At 43.3% G+C, this 20,977-nt stretch overlaps 1 protein-coding gene across 1 annotated transcript in view; it reads right to left on the minus strand.

The window, feature by feature from the left end:
- Positions 1 to 19,614, minus strand: part of LOC124126823 (integumentary mucin C.1-like) — a 41,738-nt gene extending 22,124 nt beyond the window's left edge. Inside the window, exon 1 of the mRNA XM_046490348.2 lies at positions 19,183 to 19,614. Within this exon, the coding sequence (XP_046346304.2) occupies positions 19,183 to 19,422 (240 nt within the window). The 5' untranslated portion in view covers positions 19,423 to 19,614. The remainder of the gene's footprint in view (positions 1 to 19,182) is intronic.
- Positions 19,615 to 20,977: the final 1,363 nt, after the last annotated feature.

Raw genomic sequence — 20,977 nt, forward strand, 5'->3', positions numbered from 1 at the left:
ATCAAGAAGATTGAGAAATCTGAGAAGACCAAGCTATCTCAGTTAGACCTAGGTGCAGCTCCACCAGCAAGAAAGCGTGTGTACAAGGAGATTGACAATTGACTTTCCAGACTGAAGGATCAGCTATCTCAGGGTGTCAAGACACCACTCCAGTGCTTGGATGATGTTGGCAAACTTCTGAAGATGGATTAAGGTTGTGTCAGTGTGACAACCTCGATGTGAACTGTGATGGGAACTGTGATATTAACTTTAACTGAACTCTAAGTGGCGAATATGTTAACACAATGGATTTAAGGGATGGATGCATTAAAATGTTGAATGAAATAAAGTAAAACCCAATTTCACCTCACCTCACCTCACCTCACAAGATAACATCATCTGCAAATAATAACAACAAATGTTAATCTGTCACCAAACTATAAGCTTTAATAGGTGCAATACAAGTGAATCCATGAAACAAATTCTCTGAAGAGAGCTCTTTGAACAAGAAGGGGGGGGGGGGGGGGGGGGGGGAGTAGGGGGAATAAGTTAATGTAACAAATGTTCTATTTGGAATAACACTTTTTTACTTTACTCCCATCCGGGATTCGAACCCACACTGCCAGAGTGAGCCATCTAATCGCTTGCACACAAAGTCAGCGATCTAACCCACTCAGCCACCCAGGTAAATATCGCAGATTCAAAATTCAACAAAGTAGATATAAGGTACAAAGAAATTAGGAAAATGTCTGAAGTAAAATACACATAACGAAAGTTATGTACTCTAACACTATATTCCTGATACAAATAAAGATCTTTATAATCAGATGACAAGAACAAAGAGCTCTCTCAAAGTGACTTATGTAAAAACATAACTATTATAACAATAAAAAAAATTAAAAAAACGTTACCTAATAATTGCAACAAAAACTACTGTCCTGACACATTTATCGACTTTCCAGTGCAATCAGCAATCCAAAGACAGAATAAACATGAAAGTTATTTCCAATCAAAATAGGAAATCAGATGCATAGCGTTATGGCAAAAATTTTCTTGAAAGAAAATGCCCAACCCAATGTCCAGTCAAATATGGTATTATCATTTTTCACTTCACGGTTGGCACAATGAACAGTATTAGGGAGTGAGTGAATGAGTTGGGTTAACGCCGCTTTTATTGTAGTTATATCACTGTGTGTCAGCTTAATGTGTGAGGACAGCTCAAAGTGATGCAGGTCTCAGACGTTTACCACTTCGGTGAAACCCACGATCACGGGTATGGTGCTGACAAACCTAGAAACATAATAGGGCCGAACCGGGATTCGAACCAATAATCATGTTTCTGGCTTGCCCAAGGAACGCAACTCTGCACAGCGAATCGCGGCGCCTCAGACGACTCGACGAATGCAATCCCGTTAGTCACCTCTTACGTCAAGCATAGTCAAGGTTTGCTGAAGACCTATTATACCCTTGATCTTCACGGGTCGTAGAGTGTTAGTGAGTGAGTTTGATTTTACGCCGCTCTTAGCAATAATCCAGCAATATCACGGCGGAGGACACCAGAAATGGGCTTCATACATTGTATCCATATCGAGAATCGAACCCGGGTCTTCGGTGTGACGAGCGAACGCTTTAACCACTAGGTTATCCGACCTCGCGGCGCCTTAGGCAACTGGGCCACCTGTGTCAATTGCCACCGGACGGTTGCCACACTGTACAATTGCCACCGGACGGTTGCCACCCTGTACAATTGCCACCGGACTGTTGCCACCCTGTACAATTGCCACCGGACGGTTGCCACACGGTAGAATTGCCACCTGGGACAACTACCAACCATAAACAATATTTCATTTCATGTTTGAATCCTTTATTCTGTTAATTATACAAAAGCTACAACGGGGTACAATGCGGATAAAAGTAACTGTCAAACGTTTAAGTAAAAGCATCAACTGTCACAAGTACAACGGATTATACAAAACAGCTTCTGAAACCGTTCAACATCCGCAGCCGTGAGCCACAGAGTGCAGGTCTTTAAGTAAAGTCTGACTCAATGGTGTCAAGATGCTGTAGCCTAAAAATTATCCTCGATGGTTAGTTACATTTTGCCCTGCCATTGGGTGATCACCTGATCATTAAGGGTTTGTTCCGTCCTTCCGACATCCAAAAGAACGCCAAATGCTTGGGCCCATTAGCCAGCCATGTTAGTTAGAGGGCGTCGATGAGATGTGAGGTGAAATGGGTTTTAACGTCGCGTCCAAGATTATTGCACTTATATAGCTAGCTAGCTAGCTAGCGTGCGTGCGTGCGTGCGTGCGTGCGTGGCTGCTTGTACTAGTCAGAACTGATGCTGATTTATAGTGCTAGCCCATTGAGATACCATGCCGCAGTTTAACATGAATACCACACTCAGACACAGTATACTGACTCCGAGCCGACCAGTCCTTGTTTTAGCCCCTTAATGCCGAGCGCCAGACAGGGTAACAACAAGTACAATCTTTTAACGTCTTTTGGTATGACGCGGCCGGATCGAACCCCGGACCTTCCGCTCTCCGGGCGGACGCTCTACCACTAGACCACGGAGGCGATCCGCTGATGAGACCCTTGTAGGTGATTGTTGGTACGGAACAGGCCATTGGTACGGACAGGTCCATCTGGCGTCCTCTTGAGTTGGTTCCACGATGGAATGGTGAAAAGTGGTTGACGACGACCTCTACTTTATGAGCGACCAGTGTAGTTGTCCCCAAAGTGATCAACCACAGGTTGTAGCTCATGGGCCAGGTGCTCACTCAGGGTTTTAGAGGCAGCAACAACTTGGTCTTCGGGGTGCGAAAGCAAGGGCAGGGATCCTCCCAGGGGAGACAGTGGCTGGTGAAAAGTACCTGCAGGGTAGTAGAGACGGGACAGTCTGGAGTGAGTGAGTGAGTTGGGTTTAACGCCGCTTTGAACAGTATTCCAGTTATATCGCGGCGTGTCAGCTTAATGTGGGAGGAAAGCCCGAAGTGATGCAGGTCTCAGACGTTTACCACTTCGGTGAAACCCACGATCACGGGTATGGTGCTGACAAACCTAGAAACAGAATCGGGGCGAACCGGGATTCGAACCCATAATCATAGGTTTCTGGCGTGCCCAAGGAACGCAACCCTGCACAGCGAATCGCGGCGCCTTAGACGACTGAGCCAACCGTGCCCCCGACACTCTGGATGGTGCCACCAAACCGATGGAGTGATCTCGCCATGGGATCCAAACTCCTCTCAATGGAAAAGATAGGCAGGCGGTTGGGTTGTCTCTACAACCATCGAACATCAAGAATGGTTCTCCAACACCTGTTGTCTTGTATTTGTCGGGGATGATCATGGTAGCAGGATTCTCATGTTGGGGAAGGGGGGAGTGTACCATCCTCTCTGTCCCGGGGCATGTCTGTTACATATGCCATCATAGCATTGCACCCTCAAAAGTAGTCCCTGATGCTGTCTCGCAGTTTGTTGATTAACGCCGCACTCGGCAATATTCCAAATACGTGGATATGACAGGTGGTCTGTAAATAATCGAGTCTGGGCCAGACAATCCAGTGATTTACATTATGAGGTAAGGTGAAATGCGGTTTGACGTCGCAGGCGACTATGCTTGCCGTAACAGGCGACTATGCTTGTCGTAAAAGGCGACTATACTTGTCGTAAAAGGCGACTATGCTTGTCGTAAAAGGCGACTATGCTTGTCGTAAAAGGCTTGTCATCGATCCGAATTGCGCGGATCGATGCTCATGATATTAGTCACTGGATTGTCTGGTCCAGACTCGATTATTTACAGACCGCCGTCATATAGCTGGAATATTGCTGAGTGCGGCGTAAAACAACCAACCAACCACCCAACCAAGATTATTGTATTTATATGGCGACGTGCATGCACGTGTGATGTTAAATTATAAGAAAAGAACGCATTTGTATTCATTATTGCCTAATCTATTATAGGTTCGGACGATCAGAGTAGAGAATGGATCTTCAGCAACCCACGCTTGCCGTAACAGATGACTATGCTTGTCCTAAAAGGCCACTAACAGGATCGGGTGGTCAGGCTCGCTGTCCTGGTTGATGCATGTCATCGTATCCCAATTGCGTGGATCGATGCTCATGATGTGAGACCACCTCTAGTGGAAGAGCATCTGCCCTGAAAGCGAAAAGTCGTGGGTTCGATCCCCGGCCGCGTCATACCAAAAGACTTTAAAAGATGGCACTTGTTGTTACCCTGTCGGGCGCTCGGCATTAAGGAGCTTAAACAAGGACTGGTCGGCTGGGAGTCAGTATACTGTGTCTGAGTGGGATATTCATGTTAAACTGCGGCATGGTATCTCAGTCTCGCTATATAAGTGCAGTCATCTTTGAACGCAACATTAAACCCCATTTCACTTCATCTCACCTGCAATGTCCTAATGAGTGTACACACGTTATATGGACACACACTGTAGCATCTGAGACCCATTACTTTCCAGCTACTGCGTGCCTTCAATGCCACGTGCAATGCACCATCGGCGCTGGGAAGCGAAAAGGGGAAAAAAGCCTCCGTGCTGTTGCATATATTAATGTTCGTGCAATCGGTTTACGACAGGCTTTACAATCTTCTTTCTTTCGTTCACACAATGACACTTCTGACTTAAAGACTTCAAAGCTTCAGCAGGACGAGGGCTAGAGAGAGAGAGGGATAGGGAGGTGGGGTGAGGAGGATGGATGAAAGGAGGGAGGGAGAGGAAGGGGGTCGGGAGGTGGGGGTGAGGAGGAGGGATGAAGGGAGGGAGTGAGGAGAAGGGGGTTGGGAGGTGGGGGTGAGGAGGAGGGATGAAGGGAGGGAGTGAGGAGAAGGGGGACGGGAGGTAGGGGCGAGGAGGAGGGATGAAGGGAGGGAGGGAGAGGAAGGGGTTTGGGAGGTGGGGGTGAGGAGGAGGGATGAAGGGAGGGAGTGAGGAGAAGGGGGACGGTAGGTAGGGGCGAGGAGGAGGGATGAAGGGAGGGAGGGAGAGGAAGGAGTTTGGGAGGTGGGGGTGAGGAGGAGGGATGAAGGGAGGGAGGGAGAGGAAGGGGTTTGGGAGGTGGGGGTGAGGAGGAGGGATGAAGAGAGGGAGTGAGGAGAAGGGGGACGGTAGGTAGGGGCGAGGAGGAGGGATGAAGGGAGGGAGTGAGGAGAAGGGGGACGGTAGGTAGGGGCGAGGAGGAGGGATGAAGGGAGGGAGGGAGAGGAAGGAGTTTGGGAGGTGGGGGCGAGGAGGAGAGATGAAGGGAGGGAGGGAGAGGAAGGGGGTAGGGAGGTGGGGGTGAGGAGGAGGGATGAAGGGAGGGAGGGAGAGGAAGGGGGTAGGGAGGTGGGGGTGAGGAGGAGGGATGAAGGGAGGGAGGGAGAGGAAGGAGGTAGGGAGGTGGGGGTGAGGAGGAGGGATGAAGGGAGGGAGGGAGAGGAAGGAGGTAGGGAGGTGGGGGCGAGGAGGAGAGATGAAGGGAGGGAGGGGGGGGAAGGGGGTTGGGAGGTGGGGGTGAGGATGGGGGATGAAGGGAGGGAGGGAGAGGAAGGGGGTAGGGAGATGGGGGTGGGGAGGAGGGATGAAGGGAGGGAGGGGGGGAAGGGGGTTGGGAGGTGGGGGTGAGGATGGGGGATGAAGGGAGGGAGGGAGAGGAAGGGGGTAGGGAGGTGCGGGTGAGGAGGAGGGATGAAGGGAGGGAGGGGGGGAAGGGGGTTGGGAGGTGGGGGTGAGTAGGAGGGATGAAGGGAGGGAGTGAGGAGAAGGGGACGGGAGGTGGGGGTGAGGAGGGGGGAGGAAGGGAGGGAGGGAGAGGAAGGGGGACGGGAGGTGGGGATGAGGAGGAGGGATGATGGGAGTGAGGAGAAGGGGGACGGGAGGTGGGAGAGGTAGGGGGTCGAGAGGTGGGGATGAGGAGGGGGGATGAAGGGAGGGAGGGGAAGGGAAGCAAAAGGAAAATACAAGAATTCTGCCACTCGTTTCGTAAAATCTGTATGACACACATGCTCGTACAATAATCTTTATCATATATTGGTTTTTCGGATCAAACCGTTGGGGTCATATGTTGATAGAGATGCAAATATCAAAAGTCAAGGCTCGCTAAATAAATCTTTATTCCTAATACATGGAATTAACCATCCCAAAACACACTCGCGTGTAACCTCTATCTATTTATGATATACAGGTAGATGCGCAGCAATAACTTGTAGGTGCATGTATGGCAAGAGGGGAGATTCCCAGGTCTGAAGATGTATTCGGGACATCACTCGAATCTGTTGATTCTTTTAGTAGAATCAACAAACCCAAGACTTCAACCAAGTCATGGTTCAGATATAATTAATCTATTCTTTCATACTGACCTACAATTGCGTCAGTTCTTCTTGATAAAGTTTGGTTCAGAATGGTCAGTTAATTCCTGGCACAGAATCGACAGCAACAACTAGAGCGCCATCCCTATAGCTGAATTCATTCAAACATTTACCAACTGTGACAGTTGGTCTCCTGCAATAATAATGTTCCTCAATACATTGTTGTTCTCTTTTCGGCTCGACTGGGAGCTCCGTGGGATCTTTCTTGCAAAGAGGCGCTCAAGCAAACACATATACGAATTGTTTGATAATGATAATAATAAGTGCGCTAGATTCCATTCACCAAGTGGATGCTCATAGCGCTACACTATTATAACCCGGTCAATGGATCAGTGAGCACTCGATTTTCATTCTCAGCTCCCTGGGGAGTATACAACCCAAGGCAACCCAAGCTGCCTGTGAGGCGCTAGAAGGTTAACAGACACATTGCCATCTCATCCTACCGGGTACCCACTCACTGCTGGGTGAACAGAGGCACATTTCGAACAAAGTCACATGCCCAAGGAGACACCACATGTGGTACATGTGCTTCAGTGTGGGGTAGGACCGAAGCCCTAGAAACTCTCAGGAGTCAAGCTGCTGAAAGTGGTCACCCATCCAACTACTCTCCGAGACCGACGTCGCTTAACTTTCCCTCACTTGTGATCTGTGCGCTGTGCACAGGACCACGTGCCACCACATGAACTCATCAGCCTACCAACTCAGTAATATCATTCTTTTGATAATTGCTCGTATTTCAGTTTTCACTGATCCGTGACGCACTATGTCCGAGCAAGGAGCGTAACCCCCAAGTGACCAGCATCCCCATCACTTGTCTGTTGTGTTCTACCCACCTAAATAATTAATAACCATCGTTATCTCCAAAAGAATCAGGCTTTATCTTGAATCGGTATAATTGAGGGGAACTACGAGTTTTCGGTTCCGCAAGGTTTAGTTCCTAATTACGCTTAGTGCTGTATTTAGAACATATAGCACGGCGCTAGACTGGAAACATACTTAAATTAACGCAGCATCCATTTGAAACAGCTCATAAATCTATTGATAATGTACTCACACACACAACAACAACGCATAATCAACTTTAACTCAGACAAGAACATGATTTTATCTGTAATTATTTGCACACGACAAAGAATGATGGCTGTGTCTGAAAAAAGGATCTTTTGTTTGATTACCTAATGACAAAATAAGCAGAAAAATTTGAGTTTTGTCGCCGTTATGTAAAATATCAAAAATCTTCAAATACATAGTTAAAAAGGTTTCAGTATATTGTATTGGGTTAGTTATTTGTATAGCTATTTGTTTTGGTTTTATTGTTTAATTTATTGTGGCGAGTTATTGCAAAGCAAATTTTGTTGATTATGGTACTACTCTGTCGTGAATGTCTGAAGATTTCATGCAAACATTTCATAACTCCAACAGTCGGTCCCCTTGTAATTGAGTAGTTTCTCAATACGGTGACGAGGCACGGGTGGCCCAGTCGTCTAAGGAGCGTCCATTGGGCACGCTAGAAACCCATGATTGTGGATTCGAATCCCGGTTCGCCCCAACTATAGTTCAAGGTTTGTCAGGGTCAAAGAGTGCATGTTGTTTAATTATGTTCATGGTATTAATTTCCTGTTTTCCTGTCACGGATCATATCACTGTGATATTGATTCATTTTTGAGTATGCGTTTTCAACAATTATTGTAGTCTTTTCACAACGTGTCAGTTTCAAATGGGTGGAAAACTAAAGGCTTATACCTGTATTCGCCTACTGTGCCTATCGCCTACTGTGCCTATCGCCTACAGTGCCTATCGCCCACTGTGCCTATCGCCTACTGTGCCTATCGCCTACAGTGCCTATCGCCAACTATGCCTATCGCCTACAGTAAGGCTGCTATTCCCTATTTTGACTTGTACCATATGTTCCCACCTTTTTTTTTTAGGTGAACAATTGACTTGCCTTTGCATGTGTTTGTGACAGGTGCCAGCGGTGGGGCTGGATATGCTCACCTTTTCGCGAACACCTATTATCATTACTATTTGATAGTGATGCATAGACACATGCTCGTGGTATAGGCGGAATTGTGCAATCGACTCTGCTTTATGCAGCGGTTTCTGCTGGATATGGAAAGGATTTTGTCGCTTTGTTTAGTGCGCTTTGCCTACACTATGAAAAATGCACCCCTTACATTAACTGTGAATAAGTCTTAAGTATTTTGCATGTAATCAATACTTTTCTCTCTGTTTCTCACTGTGACTGGCTTTGAAAAATGTTGTTTATATAACATGTTGTTTTTGTCTGAAACCGAGTACATGACATTGGAAGTCTAGCCGTTTTCATAAGTAATTTATCCTTTGTAGAATATAAAACTAGTTGTGTTATTAGTCAAGCTATTGTTGATGCAAACCCAATGAATAGGTGCTGAGCAAGCCAATTATGGAAATGAGACGTGTCGCTGTTTTATCCTTGCTGCGTTGTTGTCAGTATAAGACACCTGGGCCGTTGCCATGGATGAAACGCCAATTCTTCCACAAATCATCCCCATCACTGATTGCATTGTGACGGACTTGTGGGTGATGAAGCACGATACCATCCTGGTGTATGAAATCACCATGACAACGTCGAACCGCGCACTAACAACCGCCTTGAAGGATTGCACGCTCACCGTCACAGATCTTCCTGACCAAAGTGCGCATCCTTACAGCTTTGACTCAAGACCCTGCAACCACTGGAGAAAAGAGGACGATACAAGTCGCTCAGTACCTCTATGGCGCCCGACCCCCCACCACGAAAGAAGATGAACCGTGAACTGGAGCAACGTACCGCCAGGTTCAAGGAAGATCTACAGATTGATGTTTTGAGCCGAAATACAAATGGAATCGTTGCGATATGGCTACAACTCATGACTATTCTGTATACCACACATATATCTAACTCACTTCGGAATCATTGCTATGTTGACAGAAGGTCTGAATATTGTATACATCGCAATACATTATAAGATTCAGTAGGTGGGACATTGCTTCCATGGCATTTGATAGTAATTCACGGTAATTCCCATATTTTTAGGTGAACAATTGACTTGCCTTTGTATGTGTTTGTGTCGGGTGCCACCGGTGGGCTCCCCTTATCGCGAACACCTGGAATCACCGGTATTTGATAGTAAGTCATGAACATAAGTTCCTGATACACTCGGAATTGTACAATCGACAAATTTGGGCAGAGATTTCTTATAAATATGGAAAGGTTTTTGTCGCTGTTATTTACTAAATACTACCACGGAGAAAAATTATGTATTTGTCAGAGGGTCATAATTTTAGGTTGCTTTAATAAGACTAAAAATACAGTTGACTGAAAATGAAATCCACAGTACTTAACGGTGTTGATGCTGAGGCAAGAGCTCGTCACTTGGATAGTATTTGTTTTAAAACCAGTTGAGAAGCAATAATGTATAATCAGGATTTAGCTCAAAACTAGCTTAAGAAATTCTACTTTAGACTAACATCTACTCCCCTGGAAGTACATTCCATCATTGTAACGAGACATCAACACGTCAAAATACCAGAAGGTTATCACTTATGAATCGATGTGACTTATATATCTAAATCTCCATTACTCCGGAGTTAATCCGTACATTAAATAGGCATGACCATGATATAGAATGCACCCGAGGAGTAATTTTAAGTGTCAGGGGTTGGGATATAGATTTTATGACAATTGATCATCTCAGACTTCTTGGAAGCGTAACCTGGAGTGTCTAGACCTGTACTTCTATAAGGTGTTGAATTGCACCGGTAACCTCACTGACATATAACTGGATAACTGGATTATGTATAACTCCAAGCCATCACAACTGTACGGCGGCCCATAAGGGACATGGAGTCTGTTTTTCAATATTTTGATATTTCACTTACTTTTATCGTAACCTTTTGCAAATTAACACAATTTGTCATACAAATATGTGATAAATCATGTATAAAAACAACCGAAAACATGGAAAATGTATTTTCAAGTAGCTATTGAATCGCTGAAATGTGAAGCGATATTGTCAAAAACTGAAATGAAAATGTCAAAAACAAAAACGAAACTATCAAAAACTAAAATGAAAATACAGAAAACTATTTCCACTGCGGTGTAAATAGTTTTCACCGCGGTGGAAATAGTCTTCTGTATTTTCATTTTAGTTTTTGACGTTTTCGCTTTTGTTTTTGACATTTTCATTTTAGTTTTTGACATTTTCATTTTAGTTTTTGACATTTTCGCTTCACTTTTCAGCTATTTAATATTTTCTTTATACGTGATTTATCACATATTTGTATGACAAATAGTGTTAATTTGCAAAAGGTTACGATAACAGAAAGGGAAATATCAAGATATTGAAAACAGACTCCATGTCCCTTATGGGCCACCGTACAACTGTTATGTAAAGTGGTGGCTGGCTTCAAGAAGGTGGCAGACCGGGAGAGCTATAACCAACAATGGATTTAGGGTTAATAATTTTCCTATAACCTTTGATTGAGTGTTTGACTTTATTCTTAAGTCTCTCCTCATGGCATCACTACTCTTGAACATTATTTAAATATTATAATGGCTGACCACCCCTATAAAAACATATTTCTAGAGGGTGATCTAAATGCCAGCAAGAAATGTTTTGTAGTGTTCATTCCAGAGGACAATATTGGTCTTGTGTTGACCTTCCAAGATCAAGCAGGAATTACCATGTCCATAATGTATATGGCAAAAAGCTTGCTGAACTATGTGTTTTGAATGGTAGACTGTTCGAAGACAAGCAAGTTCAGTTCACATGTCTGACCCACCAAGGAACAAGTCTCGTTGATTATTAGATACCTTCCTCTTCACCCTTCCCATTTTTCTCAAACACTGGCATTTGGCATTAGTAATGAAATGAATCTAACTACTTTCCAATAAACTGCTCTTTTAACATCCTGTCTCCTTAGGAATGGTATGAGTGAGTGAGTGAGGTTGGTTTAACGCCGCCTTTAACAATATTACAGTTATATCACGGCGTGTCAGCTTAATGTGGGAGGAAAGCCCAAAGTGATGCAGGTCTCAGACGTTTACCACTTCGGTGAAACCCACGAGCACGGGTATGGTGCTGACAAACCTAGCAACATAATCGGGGCGAACCGGGATTCGAACCAACAATCATAGGTTTCTGGCGTGTCAAAGGGACGCAACTCTGCACACCGAATCGCGACGCCTTAGACGTGCCCCAATGAATGGTATGACAACCATGACAGGCAAATAACAATAACAATAACAAGTGCCATACAGATGAACAAGCTGGATTAAATATGTTTGGAATGAAAGAACAAGAGGTCTCCTCCTTACTGAGTTTACTTCTTCACATGATACTTTGGATGATGTTTAATTGATGGAGTTAATCAAGATAATAATAATAATAATGATGATGTTGATGATGATGATAATGATGATGATGATAATGATAATGATGATGATGATGATGATGATGATGATAATAATAATAATAATAATAATAATAATAATAATAATAATTATAATTATAATTATAATTCTAAGTGCATTTATAATGCGCCAGATTCCATTCACCAAGTGGATGCTCATAGCGCTACGCTATTATAACCCCGGTAAATGGATCAGTGAGCACTCGATTTTCATTCTCAGCTCCCTGGGGAGTATACAACCCAAAATATAGAATGACCAGTTTAAGCTCTCAGGATCACTAGATTGTATCAGCAGCTCAGCAGTCCAAGAACTCTACAAAGGATATTTTACAGGTGTCAACAAATCACAGACCCATAGGTGTGATGAAGACTTAGACAAATAAAACAGGACAAATATGCAGCTCCAAGTGCCAAAAGGAACCATTGGCTGTTTTTTTTGGTCATTTTAAATCATTTCGCACTAAGCTCAAACCTATGTTTAATAAAAAACAAATGCCCTTTTTGACTCCAAGAAGGAAATACTTGTGGCCGCGAGGGCCAATCCTATAGAGTTTGGATCATTTTGAAGCATTGTAGAGCTGTAAATAATGTAGGTCACGAAATTACTCGTGGCGCCTAATGTGAAATCATATTTTTTTAAAAAAGGAAGAAAGACTTGATGGCACACTTCTCTAATCTGCTGAACGTTGATCTGGGTGAGGCTATGTGTGATGAGGGCCCAATCATGTGTACAACCGCCTCCATACAGCGCCTCATTGAATCAAGATGAATCCGTGGTTTTCTGTAGTACCGAGGGGCGGTTGGGTAGCCTAGTGGTTAAAGCGTTCGCTCGTCACGCCGAAAACCCTGGCTCGATTCCCGACATGGGTACAATGTGTGTAGCCCTTTTCTGGTGTCCCCCGCCGTGATATTGCTGGAATATTGCTAAAAGCGGCGTAAAACCATACTCGCTCACTCACTGTATTACCGAACAGGACGTTTCTAGCTGTATTGATAAACTTGACCAAAACAAATCTCCAGGGCAAAATGACAACAGTGTTATTGAAAGTATCACATCTTCTCTTTGTACATTAATATTATTAATATTAATATCCCAAGACATTTCCTGATACCTGGGGGAAAGTATGGTTTGTCCCATCTTCAAGTCTGCTGTGAAGGATGATCTCAACAGAGGCAGATCATTCATGTGCAAGATAAACTAAGTGCAAAAGAAAGTATAGGTTGGCAAATTGTAATTTTCCTAAAAACAGCGATAACCAGTGGAAAGTGGGTATTGGGAATATTACTGCCCAGGAACAGGTACCAAAAAACACCTCACCCGAACGCGCCACCTTTGACGGCTCTCGTGCGGTGACAAAAAATAGTGAAACAGGTTTCCCGCCTATGGCATAAACTGCACGTGCATGTTAGCTGTATAAATTCGTTCGTCTGCAGGGTATTAGCACACGTGATGAAAGCACACAAAAGAAATACGACGACTGTAACAGGAGCAGAGAGTGAGAGAGAGCCATCGGTTTGGCCGAAATGGGGGCAACACAGGTCCAAATTGCCAGAAGGTTTGTTTGTACACCAGTGACAGTAGCCAGGCTGATTCAACGGTACAGGCAGACAGGGAGGACACAGGACAGGCCTAGAACCGGACGAGCCCGAGTCACAACACCACTGGCAGACTGGCAGATACGACTCATTCACCTGCGAAACAGATTCGTAACGGCGAAGGCGACGGCAGCAACAGCGTTGGGACATCCCATTAGCCAACGTACAGTACTACGACGACTTCGTGCTGCTGGAATCCGAGGAATGGTACTGACTGCTCAACATCGGCGCCTGAGACTGCGATGGGCGAGGTAGGTGGAGAAGTTGGCGTCGACTGCTGTTTACTGATGAAAATCGGTTTAACTTGTTTCGAAATGACGACAGAGAACGAGTTTATCGAAGCAGAGGGGAAAGTTTGGCTCCGGCGTGTATTCGAGAGGTCCATCCATTCGGCGGGGGAGGTGTCATGGTGTGGGGCGGTATTTGTGGAGATCAGAAGACTGATTTGGTGATTATACAGGGAAACCTGAACGCTGTGCAGTACAGAGACCAAGTAGTGCAGCCAGTTGTGCTTCCGTTCTTACAAAACCAACAGCAGGGGACATTGTTTCAACACGACAATGCCAGGCCCCATACTGCAAGACTGACTCGAAACTTTCTATACCAGCATATCATATACCCGATATGAACCCTATTGAACATCTGTGGGACCATCTTGACAGGCAGATTAGAGCACGCCATCAGCCTCCCGTCAACAGACAAGAATTGCAGCAGGCCCTGAGAGACGAGTGGCAACGGATTCCAGTCCACGTCATCAGAAGACTGACGTCATCGATGAGGCGGCGTATCACAGCATGCATTGAGGCAGCTGGACGTCATACACGCTATTGAAGGCAACTGTGTCGACAATGAACTTGTAGTGTGTCTGACAATTTTTTGGTGACATTTCAGACAACCTTTGAAAATGAAATTTCTACCCCACCATTGTTTACCTTGAGCTTACATTACCAGTGATTGCACAATTTCATTAAAACTGTGGTTGATCAATCATTTGTTACCCCTCCCTAGATAATATTAAAATTCACAACAAACCTCATCTTGTTATTTTTGTTATCGATCATGGAACTCGACCTATACTTTCTTTTGCCGCCCATTTTATTTACTTAAACAGTCGATTACGTCCAGTAGTGTAATATTATTCACGAGACACGCAGGGTTCTGATACAACTGTTCCACTGCAGATCGTATATTTTCACCCAATGCCTTGATTCTGAAAACATCCCTGAGCAAGGAATTGATTTTTCCAAAACTTCTGATGCTATTGAGCATGATATATTGCTGTCAAACCTTATACACCTATTAATTATGTACATCGAACGACTCATAACAATGGAAAACATTGGAGGTCATGGTATGCCAAAGATGAGCTTTCCAATGTACTCCTCTGCTTACATGACTATCAGCAACTGTAGAAACGCCATCCGCAAACATGAGAGCAAAGAGATTATAGATTACGTACATCAGTATATATACTCAACATCAGTTCCCGTGACACCAATATTTCAGTGTATTTTTCAAACAAGTAAAGTTTGGTTTTAAATATTGTAGTACATGTATGGAATCAAGTCTCAAAAACGCAACTGCCACAAAAAAGCATGCATTCCATACAAACGTTGACTTTTATGCAAGCCACGAATGGGTATAAACGGGAAAAATGGGTTAACGGGATTCCATATGTATTGTTTAGCATTGTGCTGGCAACAACCAGCAAAAAAACAACAAAATTACGCAATTATTTAACATTACGTAACGCACGCCTGTCCGAAAATGAGCGTCTGCGAGCCATTGGTATGCTTGAAGCAGGATCGAGTCAACGCGATGTTGCAAGACAATTTAACGTCCACAGAAACACCATTTGGTGTTTATGGCAACGTTGGCAACAGACGAATGCAGTCAGAGACCATCCTCGGAGTGGCCGGCCACGCGTAATCAATAGTCGACAAGACAACTGGATTAGAACAATACACCTACGAAATCGAGCAACAGTGACTGCAAGAAGCATTCCTGGCCTTCGACGAATATCCTCACAAACCGTACGTTGTCGCCTCAGATGTGCAGGGATTGTCGCCAGAAGACCCGCGAGACGTCCCATTTTGACAGGAAACCACCGTCAAGCACGTCTACAGTGGTGCAGACAGCGTCTACGCTGGACGGCCATGCAGTGGGGACAAGTTCTATTCACTGACGAGTCTCGTTTTCACCTCAGCCACAGTGATGGACGGATTCGAGTGCACGGACGTCGAGGTGAACTTTACGTCAATCATTGTGTCATGGAAGAGGACCGGTTCGGGGGCAGAAGCGTTATGGTATGGGGTGGGATTACAGCAAGACAGAGGACCCGTTTGGTAGTTGTAGAGGGAAATCTCAATGGACAGCGCTACCGCGACGATTCATCGGCCCTGTTGTTCTACCGTTTTTGCGTCGTCATGGCCCAGGCATTATCTTTCAAAATAACAACGCCCGGCCTCATATTGCGCGACTTGTTCAGGATTCTCTTTAACAAAACAACGTGAATGTCATCCCCTGGCCGGCTCGCTCCCCTGATCTCTCACCAATCGAGCACATGTGGGATGAGATGGATCGGCGCCTTCGACGTCAACCACGTGTTCCACAGACACTCCAGGAACTTCGAAACATGCTCCAGCAGATATGGACAGATATCCCACAGGAATTTGTGCGACGCCTGGTCCATTCCATGAGACGAAGATGTGTTGCTTGCATCGCAACCAGAGGTGGACACACATGCTATTGATTTGTAAATTGACATTTGGCATGTTCATGTTTTTTTTTATGAAATCACGCATTTCACGCATTTCAGTATGGCAAATTAAACCATTTGAACACTTAAAGGAGTCTTTTATCAGTTGCAAACCGAAATTGTTTCAAAGTTGGTAGACAACATAACTTTGCATTAAATCTTATTCAATGTCACAGGAACTTTTGTTGTTCAGTATGTATTAATATGTGTAGCCAAAGGGGATCTGCTTGCCATCCCACTGAAGAAAAAGACTACATCCCCAATGTTAAAGTCTCTGGTTCGGGCTGTCAGAGCATCAACCGTGACATGGTTAATCTCCCGTTACATGCGGGCATAGCGGGAGTACGCCGATGCATATATCTCAAGTAGATACACAGTATGTAAGTTTTGTTTGATTGTTTGTTGTTTAACGCCGCACTCAGCAATATTCCAGCTATATGACGGCGGTCTGTAAATAATCGAGTCTGGACCAGAAAATCCAGTGATTGACATCATGAGCATCGACCTACGCAATTGGGATCGATGACACGCATCAACCAAATCAGCAAGGCTAACCACCCGATCCTATTCTATCCCGGGTGTTCATGGGTCCAGTATGTAGTAAATATATCAGAAACGACAATGCAATAAAAACATCCATAACTGAAAGAACACTCAATATACACAGACAATACGTGATCTCTGCTCATACCTATTTAATTCGCAAAAAAATAGAAAATTAAGTTTAATATTACTTAAAAACTCAAGTCTACTGCAAATGACATGTATGTCTGCGAATATGTCTGCACATGTATTTGTCTATCCCATACAAAGTAAACTACTAACTACTAACTACTAATTACACCCATTAGTACTTAATCATATTATCTATAGACCTTGGCGCGTAGAAATGTAACTTGTATATATTTTGGTCCAGTGGCCTCAATATTAGACTTGCTTTGTCTGTTGTTTTTATTTATTCATTAATTTTATTTAACCATCGAGCCTTAAGCAAGCCGGTCATTCACTGCGACGATGGCCTGTCAACCAAGACAGTGGCGAGATCCTAGAATCACCATGGGACTACCCACCATTGCATTGCATATCACCATGTCTAGATTCGCTGTATGGGGATAACATGAGCTGACTATGCGTCAAAAGATCTTCAGTCATATGGTGACAAACCTCTCTTGTATGCCGATGCTAAATCTGATAAACCTCATTCATAAGCTGTTGCTGTTTCTAATAAACCTCATTCATAAGCTGTTGCTGTTTCTAATAAACCGCATTCATAAGCTGTTGCTGTTTCTAAAAAAACTCATTCATAAGCCAATGCTGTTTCTAAGAAACCTCTTTCATAAGCCATTGCTCTTTCTAACAAACTCATTGATAAGCCGTTGCTGTATCTAATAAACCGCATTAATAAGCCGTTGCTCTTTCCAACAAAGTCACCCATAAGCCGTTGCTGTTTCTAATAAACCTCATTTATAAGCCAATGCTGTATCTGATAAATCTCATTCATAAGCTGTTGCTGTTTCTGATAAACATCATTCATAAGCCGTTGCTGTTTCTAATAAACCTCTTTCATAAGCCGTTGCTGTATCTAATAAACATCATTCATAAGCCCTTGCTGTATCTAATAAACCTCATTCATAAGCTGTTGCTGTTTCTAATAAACCTCATTCATAAGCCCTTGCTGTATCTAATAAACCGCATTCAAAAAACGTTGCTGTATCTAATAAACATCATTCATAAGCTGTTGCTGTTTCTAATAAACATCATTCATAAGCTGTTGCTGTATCTAATAAACATCATTCATAAGCCGTTGCTGTTTCTAATAAACATCATTCATAAGCTGTTGCTGTATCTAATAAACATCATTAATAAGCCCTTGCTGTATCTAATAAACATCATTCATAAGCCCTTGCTGTTTCTTATAAACCTCATTCATAAGCCCTTGCTGTTTCTAATAAACCTCATTTATAAGCCAATGCTGTATCTGATAAATCTCATTCATAAGCTGTTGCTGTTTCTGATAAACATCATCCATAAGCCGTTGCTTTTTCTAATAAACCTCTTTCATAAGCCGTTGCTGTATCTAATAAACATCATTCATAAGCCCTTGCTGTATCTTATAAACCTCATTCATAAGCTGTTGCTGTTTCTAATAAACCTCATTCATAAGCCCTTGCTGTATCTAATAAACCGCGTTCAAAAAACGTTGCTGTATCTAATAAACATCATTCATAAGCTGTTGCCGTTTCTAATAAACATCATTCATAAGCTGTTGCTGTATCTAATAAACATCATTCATAAGCCGTTGCTGTTTCTAATAAACATCATTCATAAACTGTTGCTGTATCTAATAAACATCATTAATAAGCCCTTGCTGTATCTAATAAACATCATTCATAAGCCCTTGCTGTTTCTTATAAACCTCATTCATAAGCTGTTGCTGTTTCTAATAAACCTCATTCATAAGCCCTTGCTGTATCTAATAAACCGCATTCAAAAAACGTTGCTGTATCTAATAAACATCATTCATAAGCTGTTGCTGTTTCTAATAAACATCATTCATAAGCTGTTGCTGTATCTAATAAACATCATTCATAAGCCGTTGCTGTTTCTAATAAACATCATTCATAAGCTGTTGCTGTATCTAATAAACATCATTAATAAGCCGTTGCTGTATCTAATAAACCGCATTCAAAAAACGTTGCTGTTTCTAATAAACCGCATTTATAAGCCGTTGCTCTTTCTAACAAAGTCACCCATCAGCCGTTGCTGTAGCTAATAAACCTCATTCATAAGCCGTTGCTGTTTCTAATAAACTCGCCCATAAGTCGTTGCTAAATCTGATATACCCCATTCAGAAGATAACACTGTGCGCATAAACATCAGTCGTGGGATGGCCGAAGTATTGTTTTTTTTCTAAAGAGTTGTCATGAAGATCAAAATATCATCACAATTATAACTACTTGAAACTAAACACGTCTCCACCGTGTTGACTCATGTATAAGGATTTAATTTAGTAGTCTCTCTATATCAAACACCTGTGCTATAGTTACCTGATATTGAGCTTGCATCATACCCCATCTGCTGTTGCCCGTGTCTCCTCCTGTGTGCAGGTGGCAGCTTCTGGTGGCAGCATCCCAGATGAAGGAGCCACACCTAGTTGTGTAGGTACACAGAGAACCACACACCAGGGAGGAGGGCACCACCCTGGAAAGGAACACATCCTGGCCTTGACATGTGATATAGCTACACACACCGTAGACTGTAATCAGCTGAACTACAAACATGTACATAGCTGAGGGTACTGTTAGACTTGACTTGTGATATAGCTACACACACTGTAGACTGTAATCAGCTGAACTACAAACATGTACATAGCTGAGGGTACTGTTAGACTTGACTTGTGATATAGCTACACACACTGTAGACTGTAATCAGCTGAACTACAAACATGTACATAGCTGAGGGTACTGATAGACTTGACTCCTGCGCTCACTATGCGGAGTATTGAGTAGACAAATGTCCATGAATATTTAATAAGTCCTGATGTTGAGAACGTGGATCATTGATGTATGTAAACAGAATCAATAGGATGTTCCGTCACGCACTGTGGTAAAATATCTAGTGTTAATATATCCTATTGATAATATTCCTATTGAGTGTTCCAATGAATGGTCTCTCTTTGTGGTTAGTCTTGGCTAAGTATAGTTGTCTTACACTTAACCTTTTAGCATGTTTCTTTGTTGCAAAAGGCGGGCTCAGTAATTTTCCAGATGGATGACGGCGGTCTGTAAATAGTCGAGTGTGACAATCCAGTGATTGAAAACATGACCATCGATCGACGCAATTGTGATATGATAATATTCATGAATCAAGTCAGACCACTCGAGCTCGATAGTCTCCTCTTAAGACAAGCTTGGGTTGCTGAAGGCCGATTCTAAACCGGATCTTCAGGGGACAGATTTTGAGGAAGCCTCATTGGTAGTCCATATAATGGTGAATTCAGAAATATGGTGGGTGTGATTTTTGCCTAATAATGCCAAGAGCATTATGTTATTGCTATTGGTAACAATAAGTATCATCCTTCAAAACATTGAGTAACATTGTTATGCTTTACCGGAACATCGGATAACAAGACGCACATCGTTATGTTAGTATACTAGAAGATCGGATAACAAGACTCTCATTGTTATGTTACATTAGAACATCGGATAACAAGACGTACATTAGTGTGTTATACTAGAACATAAGATAACAAGACGAACATTAGTGTATTATACTAGAATATCGGATAACAAGTCTCACATTGTTATGTTACATTAGAACATCGGATAACAAGACGTACATTAGTGTGTTATACTAGAATATCGGATAACAAGTCTCACATTGTTATGTTACATTAGAACATCGGATAACAAGACGTACATTAGTGTGTTATACTAGAATATCGGATAACAAGTCTCACATTGTTATGTTACATTAGAACATCGGATAACAAGACATACATTGTTATCCTGTACTAGAACATCGAATAACAAGACATACATTGTTATGTTAAACTAGAACATCAGATAACAAGACGTACATTAGTGTAATATACTAGAATATCGGATAACAGGTGTACGCCTATAGATAAGAATGTGTCCTCAGCACCCTATTGCTAGTCGTAAAAGGCGACCGAATTGGACAGCCCGTTTGCCATGGGTTGCGCCTCTGGAGGACGGGATTCTGGTGGTTAAGGGCACTGGAGCCAGGAACCGATGTTCCTTTTGCCCAACACACCACTTCGACCCCTAATTCACCTAGACGGGTGGTAGAATGGGCCCGGTTCTATCAATCGGCTGGTCA

The sequence above is a fragment of the Haliotis rufescens genome, unplaced genomic scaffold, assembly GCF_023055435.1.
Source record: "Haliotis rufescens isolate VD_foot unplaced genomic scaffold, xgHalRufe1.0.p SCAF_24, whole genome shotgun sequence".
In the NCBI taxonomy this organism is placed as follows: Eukaryota; Metazoa; Mollusca; class Gastropoda; order Lepetellida; family Haliotidae; genus Haliotis; species Haliotis rufescens.